General features: G+C 37.5%; 1 protein-coding gene and 1 non-coding gene across 6 annotated transcripts in view; one reads left to right on the top strand and one right to left on the bottom strand.

Moving 5' to 3' along the window:
* Nucleotides 1–1,224: 1,224 nt before the first annotated feature.
* Nucleotides 1,225–1,296, bottom strand: TRNAD-GUC (transfer RNA aspartic acid (anticodon GUC)). The gene has a single exon. It is a non-coding gene; the product is annotated as a tRNA-Asp (tRNA).
* A 374-nt stretch (nt 1,297–1,670) lies between these two features.
* LTA4H (leukotriene A4 hydrolase) overlaps nt 1,671–18,918 on the top strand; it is a 28,881-nt gene continuing 11,633 nt past the window's right edge. For 2 of the 5 annotated variants that reach the window (XM_069491450.1, XM_069491453.1), the window contains exons 1-14: nt 1,671–1,954; nt 5,036–5,166; nt 6,531–6,651; nt 8,197–8,265; nt 10,222–10,326; nt 11,330–11,382; nt 12,583–12,655; nt 12,925–13,065; nt 13,933–13,956; nt 14,414–14,484; nt 14,937–15,048; nt 15,647–15,791; nt 16,758–16,861; nt 17,589–17,659. In XM_069491450.1, coding sequence (XP_069347551.1) covers nt 1,796–1,954; nt 5,036–5,166; nt 6,531–6,651; nt 8,197–8,265; nt 10,222–10,326; nt 11,330–11,382; nt 12,583–12,655; nt 12,925–13,065; nt 13,933–13,956; nt 14,414–14,484; nt 14,937–15,048; nt 15,647–15,791; nt 16,758–16,861; nt 17,589–17,659 — 1,379 coding nt within the window. In that variant the 5' untranslated portion in view covers nt 1,671–1,795. The remainder of the gene's footprint in view (nt 1,955–5,035; nt 5,167–6,530; nt 6,652–8,196; nt 8,266–10,221; nt 10,327–11,329; nt 11,383–12,582; nt 12,656–12,924; nt 13,066–13,932; nt 13,957–14,413; nt 14,485–14,936; nt 15,049–15,646; nt 15,792–16,757; nt 16,862–17,588; nt 17,660–18,918) is intronic. The other 3 variants (XM_069491449.1, XM_069491452.1, XM_069491451.1) reach the window with 3 other exon arrangements.

Genomic DNA, 18,918 nt, shown 5'->3' with positions numbered 1-18,918 from the left:
CCCCTCTTCTCTTCCATTGCTCAATCCACTACTCTCAAACCACGAAAGGCAACAAAACCACCACCTTCCTACCCTCACCTCCCTGCCAAATCCAAAGGAAAATTTTCACTTTTTACTTTAGTGGCCCTTGACATTGTTGGTTGGCTCTTTCTAGTTTATTCATGGGTTTCTCTTCATCTGATCCCCTTTTAAAAAAATTAAATTCTGCTGTTCTCCCAGCTTCCAGCCTGTTTTCACTGCTGTTCTCTTTACATACTCTACTTGGGTTGAGCTTACCCCATAATTTCTTCTACCTCACATGTGATGTTGTCATATCTACCTGACACTTTCCCAGAGCTACAGACTTGCATATCCAAGTGACTGATGGACATCTCCACTTTGACTCCGGTAGTTTTTCAAACTCCACCAAGTCCAAAATTGAACTTGGCATCTTCCCCTTGAATCTGTCCTCTTCATATAGTCTACACCTCTGGTTAACGATTACCCAGCCACTGAAGCCAAAAACCTGAGAGTCATCTTAGGCTCCTTTCAATCTGTGCATCCACCTACCTCTCAAGTATTCCCGCCATTTATTCCTTCCTCTATTCTAATTTATTACTTACGTGTGACAGGCCCCCAGCATTTTCTGCCTGGACTATTTTAATAGTTTCCTAACTCTCCTGCTTCTGTGTTGATATCTCATTTTCATTTTCATTTTCTGAATGCTACCAGTGATTTCTTTGTAACATGAATCCGATCATGCATGGCACTCCCCTGCTTAAAATTCTTCAATGGGTCCCCCATTCATGCATTCAGGATTAAAAGCTCAACCCAAGTAGAGTGTGTAAAGAGAAGAGCAGTGAAAACAGGTTGGAACCCAGGTTTAAGGTCCTTTGAGACTTGTCCTCTTCCAAGTGCTCTAGTTTCAGCTCTGAGGCCCCGGCTCTAAAGGCAAGGCTTCCTTCAATTCTCTCACCTCCCAGAGGGGCCCCAGAGCAGAGCTTGAAGTCCCAGCTCTACACTCCCACTGCCGCCAGCGCACACTCCACTTCTGTAACAGAAATCATGGTTTCTAAGATAGGAATGTTGGCTTTCTGTTTTAGACGCCCAGGGCCTGGAAATGGACCTAATAAACAGTTAAACTGACAGAACTGAGCTTACTTGCAGCCCAGCAACAAAACAGCTTTTAAAATACGAATTTTACTGCTGATTGTGGGCGGAAAAAAAAAAAAAAAATCTTCATGCCTCCCCGTCGGGGAATCGAACCCCGGTCTCCCGCGTGACAGGCGGGGATACTCACCACTATACTAACGAGGAACTGCACAGAAGATGGCCTTCCGACAGACCTTTTATATCCTTTGACTTCTCCCCGCCCTCACCACGCACAACCACCAATAGGTCTTTTTTTCTTTTGTTGCCATCACACTTTCCACCGAAGTTGGATAGAACTAAAGTGGAAGCGTTCGATTTGCTCTCCGACTCCACTTATTTCCCTCGGCCCACCCTTCTCTCCCCTACTTCCCTCCCGTTCTTCCCTCTCCACGGCCTCCAAAAGCAATCTCGGGTCCCCCCGCCCGCCGCGACACGCACGCTCCCCGGCAGCGAAGCGCAGGCTTCGTCGCGCTGCACCACGGGACTTGTGGTCCAGTTCTCACCCGCCCCTAGCTCCTCAGACTTCGGGGAACTGCTTTTCCCGGCACGCGCCGCGAACCCCTCCTCCTCCCCTCAGCCTCCCCCCTGCCTCCTCTGCTCCGATCGGAGCCTCGCGGCTGAGTGTTGAGGTGCTGGTCAGTCCGCTGCGCGATCCCACAGAGCCATGCCGGAGGTCGTGGATACCTGTTCTCTGGCCTCCCCAGCTTCGATCTGCCAGACCAAGCACCTGCACCTGCGCTGCAGCGTCGACTTCACTCGCCGGACGCTGACCGGGACCGCGGCGCTCACGGTCCAGTCCCAGGAGGACAATCTGCGCAGCCTGGTATGGTGGGGCGCCTGCCCGGTGCCCGCCTCTCCGGGCCCCCTGCCCCTCGCCCCTCGCCCCCGGGGCCTCCGGCTTACCCCTTCCTAGCCCCACGCCCCGTCTGCTCTGCCGCAGCCCCCACCCAACCCCTGTTCTGCACCTCCTCTTCAGCCCCCACTCAACCCGTAACATGCCCTCTTGAGCCCCACGTACGCCTCTGTGTCCCTGCCCTCACCTCCACCTATGTCTTCTCCACCCCTCTCCCCGGATCCTCTCTCCAGTCCCTGGGCACATCCTAGCGCCCTATCCACGCCTCTCTCCTCACCCAGCCCTCGGGTTTCGTTTTTGCAGTAGTCCCTCAGAATCCTAGTTCCCAAGGCTAATTCCCCCGTGGCCTCCCCATTTCCTCGGCCTGCAGCCCAGAAACTCCTCAGGCCGCAGACTTCTCCCAGCCCCCAGCGAACCTTCCAGAGTCTAGTCTCATCCAAGTCTCAGATCCCATGTTCTTTCGACCCCTGATCCCACTTTTCCCTCCCAGGCACTTGATTTCAACCCGCAGGTCTGCAGGATGCCCAGCTCCCTCGATCTCCATGCTGGTAGTTCTCAAATCCCTTAGGATTCCCGGCGCGAAACCCCTTCTCTCAGCCTTGCTTTGACACTAACAGTCTCTGCTTTGTAACTCCAGGTGCAGCTCTTTTTCTTCAGCGTCCTTTCTACCTTTGATTTTTATCACCCTTCTTAGCATCTTCTAATAAATTAAGGACAGATGGAACGTTCAAGCTTTCTAAGGATGACTCAGTATGCTTCATTAAGAGTTGTTTCCAAGGAGGAAGTAATTATTGCATTTCTTAGAAAATACATACTTTTTACAAGCTCTCTAATCATTTGAATGAAGATTAGTTTAGATTCATGGAATGTTATTCAGTGATTTTATCTATGGCCTATGGCCTATAACCTATGTTTATACTCAAATGGCCTGATAATATTTGGTTTGTACCTTTCACTTGAAGAATTTCATAGAAGAGCATTTTAGAATTAAGAGGGACATAAGAAGACCAGCCATATTCGGCTTCCTCACCAGGGTAGGATGATAACACAGTGTTTTGCACAGTGTAGCATGGTGAGATCTACTCAAGTACAGCAATTAGCAATTGGACCAAGTATGTTGTAGGCTTGAGGAGGGAAATCAGTGGAGTTAAATAATCGGGCAGAATTATAAGTACAGATAAGAATTAGTGGGTTTTGTGCCTCTTTTTCCTATTTGTGCAATAGATCTGTATTTTGAGTTCATCAATATGAATTATTATAATGAAGCACTTTTCTTACTCTTTGTCCTTTAACATGTTAATAGACTAATTGATTTGAAAAATAGGTCGACTCCTCTATGTACCTATATGTAATTACCAGAGTACTATAAGAAAGAAAATAAATAAAAGTATTATAAGCAAGAAGATGACTATGTCCTTGTAGGTTGCACTTTGGTCTTCCTGAAGCGTAGGGTGCTGACTTTTACTGCGGTGGCAATTTTGCCCAGGCAGGACTGAAGTCTTATTTCAATGCAGTCTCTTCTTTTATTAAAAGAAAATGAATTTTGATAGCTCTTTGTTGCTTAATATGACCTTGCACTCTCTGTTTTATAAAAATAAAAGCTTTACCTCTGCTCCTTTAAGTAAGCAAGACTCAGGATGTTTACATTTTGAAAAGAATGTCACAATCTAAAAACCTGTTTGTTGTTTTGCATTCCCCAAATCTAGGGAGAAGATTTTTAAATTATGATTTCTGGTTGTCATGTCTGTTTAGCAAATTAGAGCCTGAAATTATAAGAATGTTAGATGTTATACCAGGAAGACAATTTGTAGTACAAAGTGACATCTGTTTATAAATGTTGGCTTAGTTATGACAATAACCTGAAACTAAGAGCTCTCATTATTTATTTATTCATATTTATTTAAAGTTAGCTTCTTTTCTTTCCTCTACTAGATTATATAGGGACTGTGTTTCATATCGGTTTGTGTCTCAAATTCCTAGTATAGGAATATATTCACATCATCTTTTCCTCTCCGTTCTTGAAGTCTGTGATGCTGGAGAATGCTGAAGGAGTCCTAACAGGACTAATTCCTAGCTTTCTAAAATCTTTCAAGTTTTGGTTTATTTACATTGAAGTTTGGTACTCAAAATTTGTAATAACTTTCAAACATTTCTCTCTTTTTATTGAAACTTTCAGAATTTTTTTCTTTCAGATGATGGCTCAGTGAGGTTTTAGTGTCATGGCCAAGATCATATATACTAGAAGTGGGGGAAACCAGCAGTTGCAGTTGAACATAGGTCTTTCTGACTGCAAACCCTCTGGTCTTCATTAAATAAATGGCTATGTTGGGAATCAGATCCAGGTGGTTTTTTGGTTTTAGTTTTGTTTTTAACACACAAGCGTATGGTTTTTTCATCATAGCACTTTGCGGATAACAAGTAGAAAATGTAACTGGAAACATAATAGTGAGACACAAGGCTTTTTTTTTTTTAACCCTGCTTTGTTCCAGAAAGAATTTGAGACTGCTTAAAACAACATACACAGTATAATAAGATTTAAAATAATTAAATAATTTGGAGGAAGAGAGAATAAGGATAGGAGAAACAAAACCCATGGCATAAAGCCCTTTATATGGATATATGAAAGTACATAGGAGTTTGAATCCTAGGAAGAAATATATGGTGAGATATATTGATGAGTGGGAGTGGAAGAAACTGAAGTTGTAGGTGAAGTTTTTGTAACAGAAATTAAGTTTGAAGAGACAGAAGCAAAGGCATTTTAATTTAGATTTGACTTTTACTTAAAGCCCAAAATTTGTGTGACTATCCTAGAGTTACTTAACAATATATATGCAAATCTTAGAACCCAAAAATTTTCAGGAAGCTTAGGGTCCCAAATGGTAAGACCTATACTAACTTTTGACTCCTTTAATTCTTGTGATTTCACTCTGTATTTTACTCTCTGTAAGCAATTAGTTCTACTCCATAATCACTGTAGTAACCTATTTCTCATACTAGTTTTCTCTGGTATCTAAAAACTATTTTCTTATTATTTAAAAATATTAATTTTAGATTTTAGATACAAAGGACCTTACAATAGAAAAAGTAGTGATCAATGGACAAGAAGTCAAATATGCTCTTGGAGAAAGACAAAGTTACAAGGGATCACCAATGGAAATTTCTCTTCCTATTGCTCTGAGCAAGTATGAATGTTATCCTCTTTTTCTATTATAGCTAAATAATGGGGAAAATATATTTTTAATTAATTTAGACTTTTGTTCTTTTAGTTTGTGTATGGGAAGTAATTGGTACACTACTCCTACTGATCTTCTGTTCAGCTTGAAGTTTATATAGTAGTGAGAATTATATGTTCTTAAGATAGTAAAGACATTTATTGTATAAAATACTCAAGACTGGGACTTTGGGTAACTGTTACTTCTTTCATTACTCATCATTTTACTAATGTCTAGAGTGATAATGGGGGCATGCCATCATAAGAACTGTTACTGTGTACCAATCTTGGGATAAGTGCTTTAGTGCATTCTTTTACCTAATCCTGACAGTAACCCCATGTGTTATGGTCTACACTTGACAGATGAGGAAAGGGAACCTTAAATAACATAACTTATTCAAGAAAGTGTCAACTAAAATTGTCATATTAAGAGTATGTCCTACCTCTTAATATATTGGGGAGGGGAAAAGGGTGAAAACGATTGGCCTAGAACAAGGCTTATCTACCCCCCATCGTTCAGTGGCCAATGTCTTCATGCCTTCTCCTCCCCTTTAAGAAAGAGAAACACCCAGGCATAACTTGTGAGGTAAATGTCATTAACCCCTTTCTACAGACAAAGAAACTGTGGCATAGGGAGGTCAAATAATTTGCCCAAGTTTGTAGCACCAGTATGTGGTAGAGTCAGGATTCAAACACAGGCAGGGCTGCTGGTCTCCAGAGCTCTTGCTGTTTCCTCATTATCAGTGTTTCTCAAACTGTAGGGGGTGCAGGATCACTTTTGTCGTCTGTCACAGACTGATACTTTTGTAAAATTTAATAAAAATGGATTATGAGGAAGAAGAGGTTAAATAAAAGCATACCTTTTTTATTATTAGATTCAACAGACATCAGAATGACTCTAGAAGTTTCTAAGTGCTTACTCTCAATATCCTGACTTATTTTGCCTTGGACCAGTGACAGCTCGCAGACCACCCTGCTCTGTGTCATGCTCTGGCACCTGCCCCTGTGATAGTCGAAACTTCATGATTATGTCTTCCATGTTCCCACTGTCATATGAGATTGAAGATATCACAAACGCAAAGTATATAACACACAGTGGGGTACTCAGCTAAAATTATTTCCTGTTACGCCCTCATCATTAGGTAGCATGGACCCGCAGGCTGGCATTCAGGTGGGAAACATACCCACTTGGGATGCGGCATTCCTAGAGCTCACTCTGAATCAGTAACAAAAACTCATATGATATTATTTACATTATTCAGGGTATGTATTATGAATTCAAATTTTAGTTAGATGGAATGATACTCTACTAATATATGTATTTGTTTCATACAGAAATCAAGAAGTTGTCATAGAAATTTCCTTTGAGACATCTCCACAATCTTCTGCTCTTCAGTGGCTCACTCCTGAACAAACTTCTGGGAAGGAGCACCCGTACCTCTTTAGCCAGTGCCAGGTAAGAAGGATTCTACAATGAAATATGTAGAAAATTCCTAGCACATGCAGTTTAAGGAAGCAAACGGATAGTGGTCTTATGGATATGTGGGTATTACCTAATAGAGTGTTTTAATTGATTAGATATTATTAAAAAAAGTATCTTCATTTATATCTGTCACTATTAACACACTCATATATATTATTTTAAAAAGAAGCTTCCTTTAGTTTGGAAACATATCCACCTAGTTGGACTATCTAGGTTTACTTACATTTATATCCCCGGCACCTAGTATAGAACTTGGCATGGAATAGGCACTCAAACGTTCATAAAATGAAATGAAAAATTAATAAACAAAAGTAACGTGCACTGAGTATGAAAAATGCTAACAGTAAAGAAATGTAATGTGAAAGATCGAATTTCCTAACCCTGTCCAGACACCATTGCCCAGCAGTAATCACCATTGAGTTTGGAATGTAGCCTTAATATATTTTTCTTATGCATTTACAAATGTATATTTTATATAAATAAATATTAAGTGTACCTTTAAAATGTTATGATTTAACTTATGTCTATTTTCTGTTTAAAAACTAAGGGTAAAGAACCATGCAATTAGAAACAGTCTGTCACAAGGATAATAATTATGAAACTGGCTTCTGAAAGAAAAAAAGATCTAATTCTTGTAATAATAATTTACAATTAAAGGAACTCACTTCATTAAACATTTACTATAATTCCAAGCATTTTGCTTGGTACTTTGCATATTTAAGCCTCCCAATATTCCTGTGTTAGGCTCAATTTTGAATGCAAGTCTATAAAAAAGGAATTGGCACAGGAATTCAACCTGTTTACTTTATGTAGCCACTGGAATATCTTTTGAATCTAAGAAATGCTTTGTTCAATAATCTGGAAGAGATATCAAGTTCTGGTCAAGAATATACAAATTCCCTACTCTCTACCTCTTACGAATATCTGAATATCTATCTCTGTCTGAGTATCTGTAAATGTAAGAAGTCAAACAGGTTTCTTTATTGCAGATCTTTTCAGAGCCTTCAGGAGGCTACTGTTCCTACTGACCCTCCAAGACAGGGATATAATATGCCACGGTTCTCAAGTTTATTTCACTATAGAGCCCTTTTTTTCAGGGTTCCTAAGAGCTTCTCACTGGGTACTGCTGTTGCTCAGAGAATAAAGTAGGAAACACTGCTTAACAGTTTGCTCCATGCTTCAACTGAAATGTGAGAGTTGTACTGAAATAGAGTTGAGTACCCCACTGTGTATTATATACTTTGCGTTTGTGATATCTTCAATCTCGTATGACAGTGGGAACATGGAAGACATAATTGTGAAGCTTCCACTACCACAGGGGCAACTGAAATGGAAAATCTGATTTTTTAAAAATCTACAAATCTGTTTTTGCTACTTTAAAAGATCCCAGGAAGTGAGAGACCTGTTTTTATTTTTTAAAAGAATATGTCTAAGAATAATGCTGCAATTTTAGTGATTTCTTAATGACTTGATTTATAAGAAAGGGGAATAGTATTTCTTTTTTTCTCCCTCTCCCAGGCCATCCATTGCAGAGCAATTCTTCCTTGCCAGGACACTCCTTCTGTGAAATTAACCTACACTGCAGAGGTAAATATCACAAATATTAACTGAATTAAATGATCCAAATACATAAATATGGTATAAGTGATAGGCTGAGATGATAATTAAATTTTTAGAGCTAGAAATATTTTACTTAATGATATTTCTACCTGTAATATGTAAAAAAGAGCCTCGATAGCTCATTCTGAATCTCTGCTGTAAAGGCAGTTTGAAACATTGTAAGTGTGAAAAAAAGAAATGGGAACCATTCTGATTTTTAAAAACAAATTCTGGCTTTAAAAGCAAGAATTGAGGAACAGTTATCTTTTAACTTTTAAAAATTGACATTTGCAGAATTAAAATTTTGGGGAATGTATTGTGTAGCAATATAAACATCTATCTAGGTATTCTAATGGACCTATATTGCAGACTTATCTGTATATAATTCCAACTTATTCCTCTTATAGGTACTGCCAATCCTTTTAGGAAAATGTGGACTATAATTAGTAAATACACACTATCCCAGAGGCTAGAATTACTTAGACCAAGCCAATAGAATGAGGACCAACCTGTATTTATGGCACTTTCTTGATTCTCCAATCATCTTACAACCAAATTATACCTAGTATAGTGCTATATAGTATCATACTTGGAAGCAAAGAATCCCAGGGTTCTGAAATCTTCTCTACCACTTAATAACTGTGCGACCTTAGGTGAGTCTTATGACCTCACAACCTCAGTTGTCTCATATATATAACATATCACTACCTAAATGATGGGAGGAGGCTAAACCAAAATTATTTCCTCAATGCTTTTTAGCCTTAGGATCTGTGAGTGTGGTAGCACTGGTTCAAGAGCTCCTAATTCTATGTCTGTCTCAGTAATAGTTTTGAATCCTGAGCCCTGCAAGAAGATCATAGAGGTCTAGCACTTATCGAAATACATACTTGCTACATCACCATTATTCAGAGGATGGTCCCTTATTCTAGCATTTATTAGAAATAAAACTTTCAGGCCAGGCCCAGTGGCTCACACTTATAATCCCAGCACTTTGGGAGGCCGAAGCGGGAGGATCACTTGAGATCAGGAGTTCAAGACCAGCCTGAGCAAGAGCAAGACCCCCATCTCTACAAAAAATAGAAAAATTAGCTGGCCATGGTGGTGCACGCCTGTAGTCCCAGCTACTTGGGAGACTGAGGCAGGAGGATCACTTGAGCCTAGGAGTTTGAGGTTGTAGTGAACTATGATGACACCACTGTACTCTACCCAGTATGACAGAGTGAGAACCTGCTTCAAAAAGAGAAAGAAAGAAAACTTCCAGAATCGTGGAGCTAGGGTATACACTTAAGTGACCATAAGGTTTGCCCCATAAGGATCTTTTCCATATAAATTTCCAAAGAAAATTATTTCACAGTGTTTGGCAATAAGTTTTGGTTTTTCACGGTTACTACCCTTAAAAAGTTCTATTTGTAACTCCAAGGATGTGTTTTAAATATAAAATTATTCAAAACTGTATTCTCTATCCTACCATGAGTTTAGCATCCTCTAGAATCTGTTTTGGGGGTGCAAAGGGGAGCAGGGGTGTTGGCTACCATTGCCAGGAATGGCGTGGAGCTCTTCACTTATATTATTTATTCCTTGCAACAAACCTATGAAGTTTTACCCTCATGTGATGGGGAAGCTGAAGTTTAGGGAAATTATTTGTCCAAGTCTGTGCAGTTAGTAAGTGGCAGAGCTGGGATTTTAATCTAGTTTCTACCAAAGTTTTACTTTTAATATGCATGGATGAATGGAAAGATAGATATTTCACTTTTGTTTTTAAAGAAGCCAGTTTTACATATCACTAATTCTGTTTACAAAACCGATATATACATACTTTTTGAGTTCATAGTCTGTTTATTATACAGATGATCAAGAAGGGAAAGAAAAGGTTATTTTACATATGTAGTTGAAGATACATAGAACTTTTGTGTATAACTAGAAATGACTTTTCTTCTCCATTAGGTGTCTGTCCCTAAAGAACTGGTGGCACTTATGAGTGCTATTCGTGATGGAGAAGGACCTGACCCAGAAGACCCAAGCAGGAAAATATACAGATTCAGACAAAAAGTAAGATCATAGGGTCTAGATTTTTGTTTTAGTTGGTGGTAAACTACAAATATCTTCTACCCATCCAGAGAGCAAAATTGCTTTGGAAAGATTTCAGAATTTAGAGAGCAGCTTTTTGTGTTTGTTTTTTTCATTCTTTTCCTTTTGTGCTTTTTAAAGGATTTGTTCCACTTACGGAGAGTGTTATGTGGAAGAAAGAGGTTGCTGGGTAGACAGAGGAGGGAGCATTTCTGATGCCATTTCCCCTCATTCCAGTCAGTAGCAGGAAGATTCCTGTTCTTTTATATTATTGCACTTTTGCCTGCCCTGGTACTGCAGTGTGGGCATGTGGCTGTAGAGAGTGTTTACAAATGGAGGAACTATCTTAGACAAAAAAAGCTCTCTGTTACAGTCCTGTAAGTTAAAATTTCTTTGTAGCTGGTAATTGGACTTGTATCACTGACCTTTAATGAATAGAAGTGTGTGTGTGTGTGTGTGTGTGTGTGTGTTTTAATTGATATCACAATGGACAATTTTGCTCCCATCCCAGCTTCTGGGATTTCAAGCTCCCATAACTTTGGCATCCACTTAGGGATTATTTTGTATGTCTCTGTAATATGCCAGTAGTGATTTAAAACATAAAAGAATAAAAATAAAAAATAAACATAAAAAGATGTTTTAAAAACCAGGAGAAAAAAAAATAAGGAAAAGAACAGTTGCCTTCTTATAGGTTATTTTTTGAGAAATGCTTAAAATGTACCTTTTAATACTATGTGCAATCATGTTTTTCACGTCAGAAGCTTTCATTTCTAGTGGAATAAAAGGGAAATAGCTATTTTGAAATGCTTTGCATCATAATTTTAAATTATTTGGTAAAAATAAGAACTAGTTGAGAAGTACAAAAGAAAAGTAATCCATGCTAACATGTGGAGATTTGGAGATTTAATTTTAAATACAAATTGTCTTACTCTGTAACATTTTTGAGCACTAATGCAAGGTGTTGTGTGTGTGTTTGCCCTGTTAGGTTCCGATATCCTGCTACCTGATTGCTTTGGTTGTTGGAGCTTTAGAAAGCAGGTGAGCTTCTGAACAAATTTTAAGGTTTGTGAAAAGGTCAAACCTTAGGCATCAGGATTAATTTGTAGATCATTTGTATATTTCTCAAAATATCAAGCTGACAGCTCTAGAAAAATCCAAATCTAAATATAAAATGTAGGTAACAGATTAATTTTAAATTTAAAAATCTGTATCAGTTACCCCTTAGATTTTCCAAATATTGTAAAATGAGCAAAGATTTGAATTCTAATGTAAGTTTGAACAAGTCTCTTCATCTCCATTTCCTAATCCTTGAAATTATATTATAATATCTGCCTTTCCTACTTCATGGGTTGGTATGTGAAACAAATGAGATAAAATTTATGAAAGCACTTGAAAGTCTATAAATATTACAAAAATTTAAGATATTTTGTTAACATTTTACCAAAGCTAAAATGCCCTTCCTTCTTAATGTTTTGTTTGTTCTTAATTTCTAAGCACACTTAACTATTTTTAATTGTACAATTCAGGAGTGTGTTAAGTATATTCACATTATTGTGAAATAGATCTTCAGAACTTTTTCATCTTGCAAAACTGAAACTCTATACCTATTAAACAACTCCCTTTTCCCCCCTCCGCACTCTCCCCAGCCCTTAATAACTACCATTCTACTTTCTGTTCCTATGAATTTGACTACTTTTGATACCTCACATAAGCAGAATCATACAGTGTGATTTTATCTTTTTGTGACTGGCTTATTTCACTTGGCATAATGTATTTAGGGTTCATCCATGTTGTAGCATGTGACAGGATTTCCTTCCTTTCCTATTTGATTGTTCTTATATAAAGAGTATTTAAACTTTAAGTGCATCACAAAGTTTATATCCACTCCTGTTCTGGAATAATGTTTAGGAGCTTCAATTGGCTTTCTCCAGTTATGAGATTGAGGAAGGAAACTAGACCCCCAGAGATCTTACCAGAGACAGTAAGCTAATCTGGGGGCACTTTTGTCTTGGTTTTCCTTTGACCAGACTGTACCTCCTTTGAGAGCTGCATTTCTGTTGCTACATATACAACAGCCGGTTTGCATCTCAGAGAGGCCATTAACCTCTTCCCTTCCCTATAAGCACATGGTAAATCTACTCCCACTGTCGGGGTTTGTGTGTTAGACTTAAATCCTTTCTAGAACAACATGAGTAATTTGCCTTGAATTCTTTTTTATTAAGCTTTTTAATTTTACAGGCAAATTGGCCCAAGAACTTTGGTATGGTCTGAAAAAGAGCAGGTGGAAAAGTCTGCTTATGAATTTTCTGAGGTTGGTCATATAGTTATCCTTTTTAATAATTTTGGTAGACAGTAGATTGAAGATTTTGAGTGTGAAATGTGATAGTTTTAAGTGATTTGATGAAAGAATCAAATATGCCTTATTTTATGTGTGAGTTTGCAGTTGCTACATTCTTTTCATCATTTCCATTTAAAATAAGCATCATTAACTCGTAACCTTCATGGACAGTAATATAAACTTTTAAGAATTTACTACCATAATAATGAAGACATACAAATATATATGCATTAATTTTTCAGACTGAGTCTATGCTTAAAATTGCAGAAGATCTGGGAGGACCATATGTATGGGGACAGTATGACCTGTTGGTCCTGCCACCATCCTTCCCTTATGGTGGCATGGAGAATCCTTGCCTTACTTTTGTAACCCCTACTCTACTGGTAAGTGTAAATATTTCTTTGTTTGAAATTGAGGTCTTCTCAAAAAAAAAAAAAAAAAAAAAAACCTAGCTAGGAAGAACCCTAGAGATCTAATAATATTAAAAAAAAAAAAAATCTTTTCTCTTGTTCATATAATCCTTGTTTTTTAATTTTTAATTTTCCTGCTTATTGTGGTTATCAAAATCTCTTTTTTTAAAGGAAAATAATTTGGCCACTTGGGGAAAGAGAATATTATGTTCAGGGTGTTTGGTTTGTTGGGGATAGGGGTGCTACGTAACAACAATCTATTGATGAAGTATGTATCCAAACAAAGAAACTATACCATTTATACTTGGCCTGTAGGTACTGGTAAAAAAATTCAGTGCATCATATATGGGAAAGGATTAGGCCCATGGTATATTGCTATGTTTTGTATGCCTTGTAAGCTACTTTAAATTCTTCTTAGAACCAAGTAAGTAATGGATTAGCAACTAAATAAATAAAATGCACCACAGGTCACATAGGACACTCTCAGCTTTTCTTAAATATATTGTGGGTAATAAGGAGAAAAAGAAGGTGATGGGTAAACGAGCAGATATAAAAAATAAAAGTAGGAGAACTGTTTTATGGAAGTTAATTAGAGACAAGTATAGTGGCCCTCCTTGTATTACCAAAATTCCCTAGGATTAGGGCAAGAAAGAATGCTGCTAATTTTTAGTTGCGCATTTTTTTGCTTTGTGTTCTCAATACACATCTCTTTTGAACTCTTGGAAGTGCTCTAGTAGAAGTTCAGTGGACCATCCACGTCAGTTGAGGTAGGCAGTCTGTTCGATATAGTCAATAATTTAATTGTTGAAATGCTAAGGTGATTTTTTTTCTTTTTCATAGGCAGGTGACAGATCGCTCTCCAATGTAAGTTAAAATTTCTTACTATGGCCTTACCCTAAAGAAGTATTAAGTCAACTGATTTTAAGATATCCGTTATGTTGTTATGTTAAAGATATGGTTATAAAAGGTAGTTGGGGACTCTTATCACAAGATAGTATTACATTAACAATTAGATTTAATAGAGTTAAGGAGATTTTATGGTTTGATCTCTTGATATGTTTATGAAGTATTTTTAATGCAGTGATATATTCATTTAATATTTTCTAAGTATTTTTGTTTTAAATTATTTTAACTATGCCATATTTTTTGGTCTTTGGTTAAATTATAGTTTTTTGCTGAACTGAGTAACTCCTTGAATATCTCAGCTAATGTTTAAAAAAAAATTGACTAATGTGAAGTTGAAAGAACAAGAGTGCTTAAATAATAGGTTTAGTTTAAGGTAATCAGTTTTACTGTTAGTCACTTACACTGTTTCCTTTAGGTTATCGCACATGAAATATCTCATAGTTGGACAGGAAATCTAGTGACCAACAAAACTTGGGATCACTTTTGGTAAGATTTTTGTCATTACTGGCTCTTGTTATTGATTTTTTTTTCCTCCCTCCCACCACTCTGAATTGTTTTGTGTGTACCTATTGTTTTTCTTTGTTACCAACTCATGGTTACACAAGGATTTTTTTTTTTTTTTAACTCTGCAACACTTGTCACAGTGTTAGGTACAGTCTAGGTATTAAGTTTATATTTGTTATTACTTCCTGCTGTAGTCACTTTTTTAATACATGGACATGTGAAACCAGAACCGTGGCTTACCTTTCCCTCCTGCCATCTGTCGGGCTGGGCTTTCCACTGCTCTGGGAGCCACGTGGACAGTCTGCTTAGACGGTAGTGGTCATGCTCTTCAACTGCTTTCCTCTGTAGAAAAGCCAAAAAGAAAATATCTTCTTGATGAAAATGCCTTTTCCTCTCAGCTGTGTCAGTGTTTTTATTTTTTAAACTTTTTCCAGGTTAAATGAAGGACATACTGTGTACTTGGAACGCCACATTTGTGGACGATTGTTTGGTGAAAAGTTCAGACATTTTCGCGCTCTGGGAGGATGGGGAGAACTACAGAATTCGGTAAATGAGTCAGACTTTTAAAAGCCTTCATCCAAAGTTGCAGAGGTGTTCAAAAATTCAGTTTTTGTAAAGCATCTTTACCAAATAGCAACAAAAAAGTCATTTTTACAGGTGTGGAGAATGAAGCAGAGGCTGGTATAATACCCTGTTGATCCATGTCATTCATTGTCCTGTGTAAGGCAGTATTCCTGACCTGGCCTGAATTAGGAGCTGTAAGACTTCATTGGCTCTTTGTTATTGATGTAGCCAGTTACTGTGTTTGAATTTTATTTGGTATATTTGTGTCATTTTTAAGTGCTTTCTCCCAAAAGCCAAATTTGCAGACCAGGCAGTGAATCATTTTCCTAGTCTTTTTATAAGAATGAAGCCTATTATTGGGTGAAATATATTAGGGAACATCACGTAAGTAACCATTCTGTTAATAGACTTCCAGAAGTTTCTGCCAACATATCCTAGTATTTCCATTCTCTAAATTTGTGTAAGTTCTAGATTCCCCTAATGTTATGCCACTGAGTGGAGTAATACTTCCTTATTAGCTTGTTTGCATGGTGACACCAGTCTTCATTTACGAGCATTCGTCTTATTTTGTGTCTTGCAGATAAAGACTTTTGGGGAGACACATCCGTTCACCAAGCTTGTGGTGGATCTGACGGATGTAGACCCTGATGTAGCATATTCGCCAGTTCCCTATGAGAAGGGCTTTGCTTTACTTTTTTACCTTGAGCAACTTCTTGGAGGACCAGGTAAGTAGTTGGTATTTTATGTTGTTTTTGTTTTGTTTTGTTTTGTATTTTGAGGGCAATGCAAAGAATAAGGAAGAATTATAAGCTTGTTTTTGCTCCCTTTTATACTTCCAGTTCATTCTGTGTATAGCTACTGAAGAAATCTTTTATCATTTTCTAATGTTCTCTCTCCACTTAAAACCTTGAATAACCTCTGAATTCTAAATTATTCCGCTTAACTAAAAAAAAAAAAATCTCATCAGTATTTTTTAAATTAGGATAATAGTGTGTATTCACTGAAAAAATTTCTATGGTACAGACATTTATGAGAGTAACAAGTTGAGTCCATCAACCACTTTCCACTCCCAGGGATGACCACTGTTAGCAGTTTGGTGTGTGTAGCTCCAGGTCGTTTTTTAAGTGTTAATGAACAAGAGACAAATACATATATATAGTGACTTTAATTATAGAAAATGGATCATACTATATGTTCTGCATTTGTTTTTTGTTTTCTCGCTCAATATTTCACATACATCCTTCTATGTCAGAAAATATAAATCTGCCTCCAACTTTTTAATGCCATCATAATGCACTGAGTTTATGTACCCTTCCCCTGTGGATGGGCGTTGCAGTGTTCTGTTTTGCTGATTGACTTTGGAGCTCTCCCTTACTTGAATCTGTTTTCCTCCTTTCTAGTCATACAAGGGTTATTGCTTTTAAAACTTGTGTATTTTTTTCCTGTGTCTTCATGTGTCATCCCCTTACCTGTAATCAGGATTCTTTTCTCCATTCAACCAAATTACATATATTCTTCCTTCAAGGCCCTACTTAAATCCTACCTCCATTTCTGAACATTTACTATGAAAAACCTGTTCTTTGAATGTTTTCTATTCTCTGTGGTTAATAGTATAATACCAAGCACAAGAAAAGTCAAATAATTACCTTTCTACAAATTGATTTCTTTCTTTTTAAATTTTTTACTCTTAGAGGTTTTCCTAGGATTCCTAAAGGCTTATGTTGAGAAATTTTCTTATAAGAGCGTAACCACTGATGATTGGAAGGATTTCCTGTATTGCCACTTTAAGGATAAGGTTAGATTAAAAGCTTTTTTATTTTTCATTCCCAATATATCTTTATTTATTGACTTGTTAAGCTAACTTGAATTACTTAATAGTAGTATTGGTTCAGAATTTGTTGTAAGACTCAATTTTTCACTGCATTTTTTCCCATTTAAAATGTGATCTTGGCCAGGCACAGTAGCTCGTTCCTGTAATCCTAGCACTCTGGGAAGCTGAGGCAGGAGGATCACTCGAGCCCAGGAGTTTGAGGTTGTTGTGAGCTAGGCTAATGCCACGGTACTGTAGCCTGGGCAAGAGAGCAAGACTCTGTCTCAGGAAAAAAAAAAAAGTGATCTCAACCATATGAACTAACAGGTAGAATTTTCCTAGTTCAGAGAGGTCCTTAGTAGTATGGTTCAGAAGTTTACTTTTTGTTTGTGCTTAATTTTCTTATTTTAATTATTTAACACTTAGTGATAAATATAAATTTATCTTACAAGAGAGACTTAGATGAGGTGATAGGTATGTTAATTAGCTTGATTTTTTATATATTGTACACATATATCAAAACATCACATTATACCCCATAAATATATATAATTATGATCTATCAATTAATTTAAAAAGATTTAGAAATTATCTTGATATGAGAGAATAGACAAAATTATAGATCTGAGGACTTAAAAGTTTGCCTTAATTTTTGTTTTTTTCAACAGAAAAGGTCATTCTGTAGCAAACTGGGTATTCTAACTGTTCACAGGTTGATATTCTCAATCAAGTTGATTGGAATGCCTGGCTTTACTCTCCTGGACTGCCTCCCATAAAACCCACGTAAGTATTTACCTGCTAATGCTTTCCTTCTCGTTCTCCTAAACCCTAGAGCTCCTCAAAATATCTGAAAGGATTCTACGCCTTCCTTAAGCTGTTACTAGATAGTGATGAGAGCAGAGTTCTTAGGTGTTTGGACCTTAACCCTGAGTCCAAAAGAGTAATTTTCATGATTTCTGACTGTAAATTCGTTATTCATTGCAAGTAATTATTGAGTGCTTCCTTTCTGCACAAGGATGGCGAGGTATTTAGAAAAGAATAAGCTATTGTCTCTTCCTTCAAACTTTTGCAGTTTTCATTGCAAGTATATGTAAGATTTTAAAAAAAACCCAAAAACTTTTGCAGTAAAAAAAGTAACATTTTATAAGTATTATGTTAATCATTACAGTGATGTTATAAGTTATTATTCCCATTTCCAGAAGAAATAAATTAGGCTTAACTAGGTAACGTGTCCTGGGCAAGGTTGCACAAAGTTGAGATTCAAACCCTAGTAGTCTTACCTCTGCCAGTATACTGCCTTTTAAACAAAATACCCTCCTCAAATCAGGGACCAGAACCCTGGGGTCTTCTCCTGAGTTGTGTGAGGATGCTGACTCTTGCATGTTCCAACCTCTCATTGCCTTCCCTTTGGATCACTGAAATTGCCTACCAAGAACCCTTACACTAAGCAGCCCAGTTTCAGTTTAACTGATGTACAGGGTAGCAGAAGTAGCAGAAGATAAGATAGGAAACGAGGTGAGTCCTGGTCAAGTTTGTGTGTAAAGTACCTTGAATGGCCAGGCTGAGAAGGGTCTGGTAGGGAAGTAATTAGGAGTTTTGAGCATGGAAGAGATGTGGTCAGAGCTCCCCATTAACCAGGCTGTGCTGGTTATCATAGACTGGGGGCGGAAACAGGAGCTTAGATGCCAGGGAGGGATGATTGCAGTAGAATTGTTTTGAATTTTGCTTTGGAAACAGACAGATGGCACAAATTATCAATAAACCCTTTTAATGTCTAAAAAAAGGTACCACCAAAATAATACTTTAGATTTTTTTTTTTTAGCACTTCATAGTTTAAGAAGTGCCAACATATACATTATCTCACTAATATTTACAACCACCTCACTAGAGATGATAAGAGCCTGAAGTAATACAAGGGTAGTAGGAAAAGAAGAATAACTGAGAGGAGAGATGGAGAGCAAATATGTTCTGTGTCAAGTATTTTTTTTTAAATATGTATTAAGTGTTACAGGTAAGGAATCTATTTATTTTAATGATCATGG

This window comes from Eulemur rufifrons, chromosome 16 (genome assembly GCF_041146395.1).
Source record: "Eulemur rufifrons isolate Redbay chromosome 16, OSU_ERuf_1, whole genome shotgun sequence".
NCBI lineage: Eukaryota > Metazoa > Chordata > Mammalia > Primates > Lemuridae > Eulemur > Eulemur rufifrons.
The sequence above is the reverse complement of the archived record's forward strand: the minus strand, read 5'-3'. Positions and strand labels throughout refer to the sequence as shown.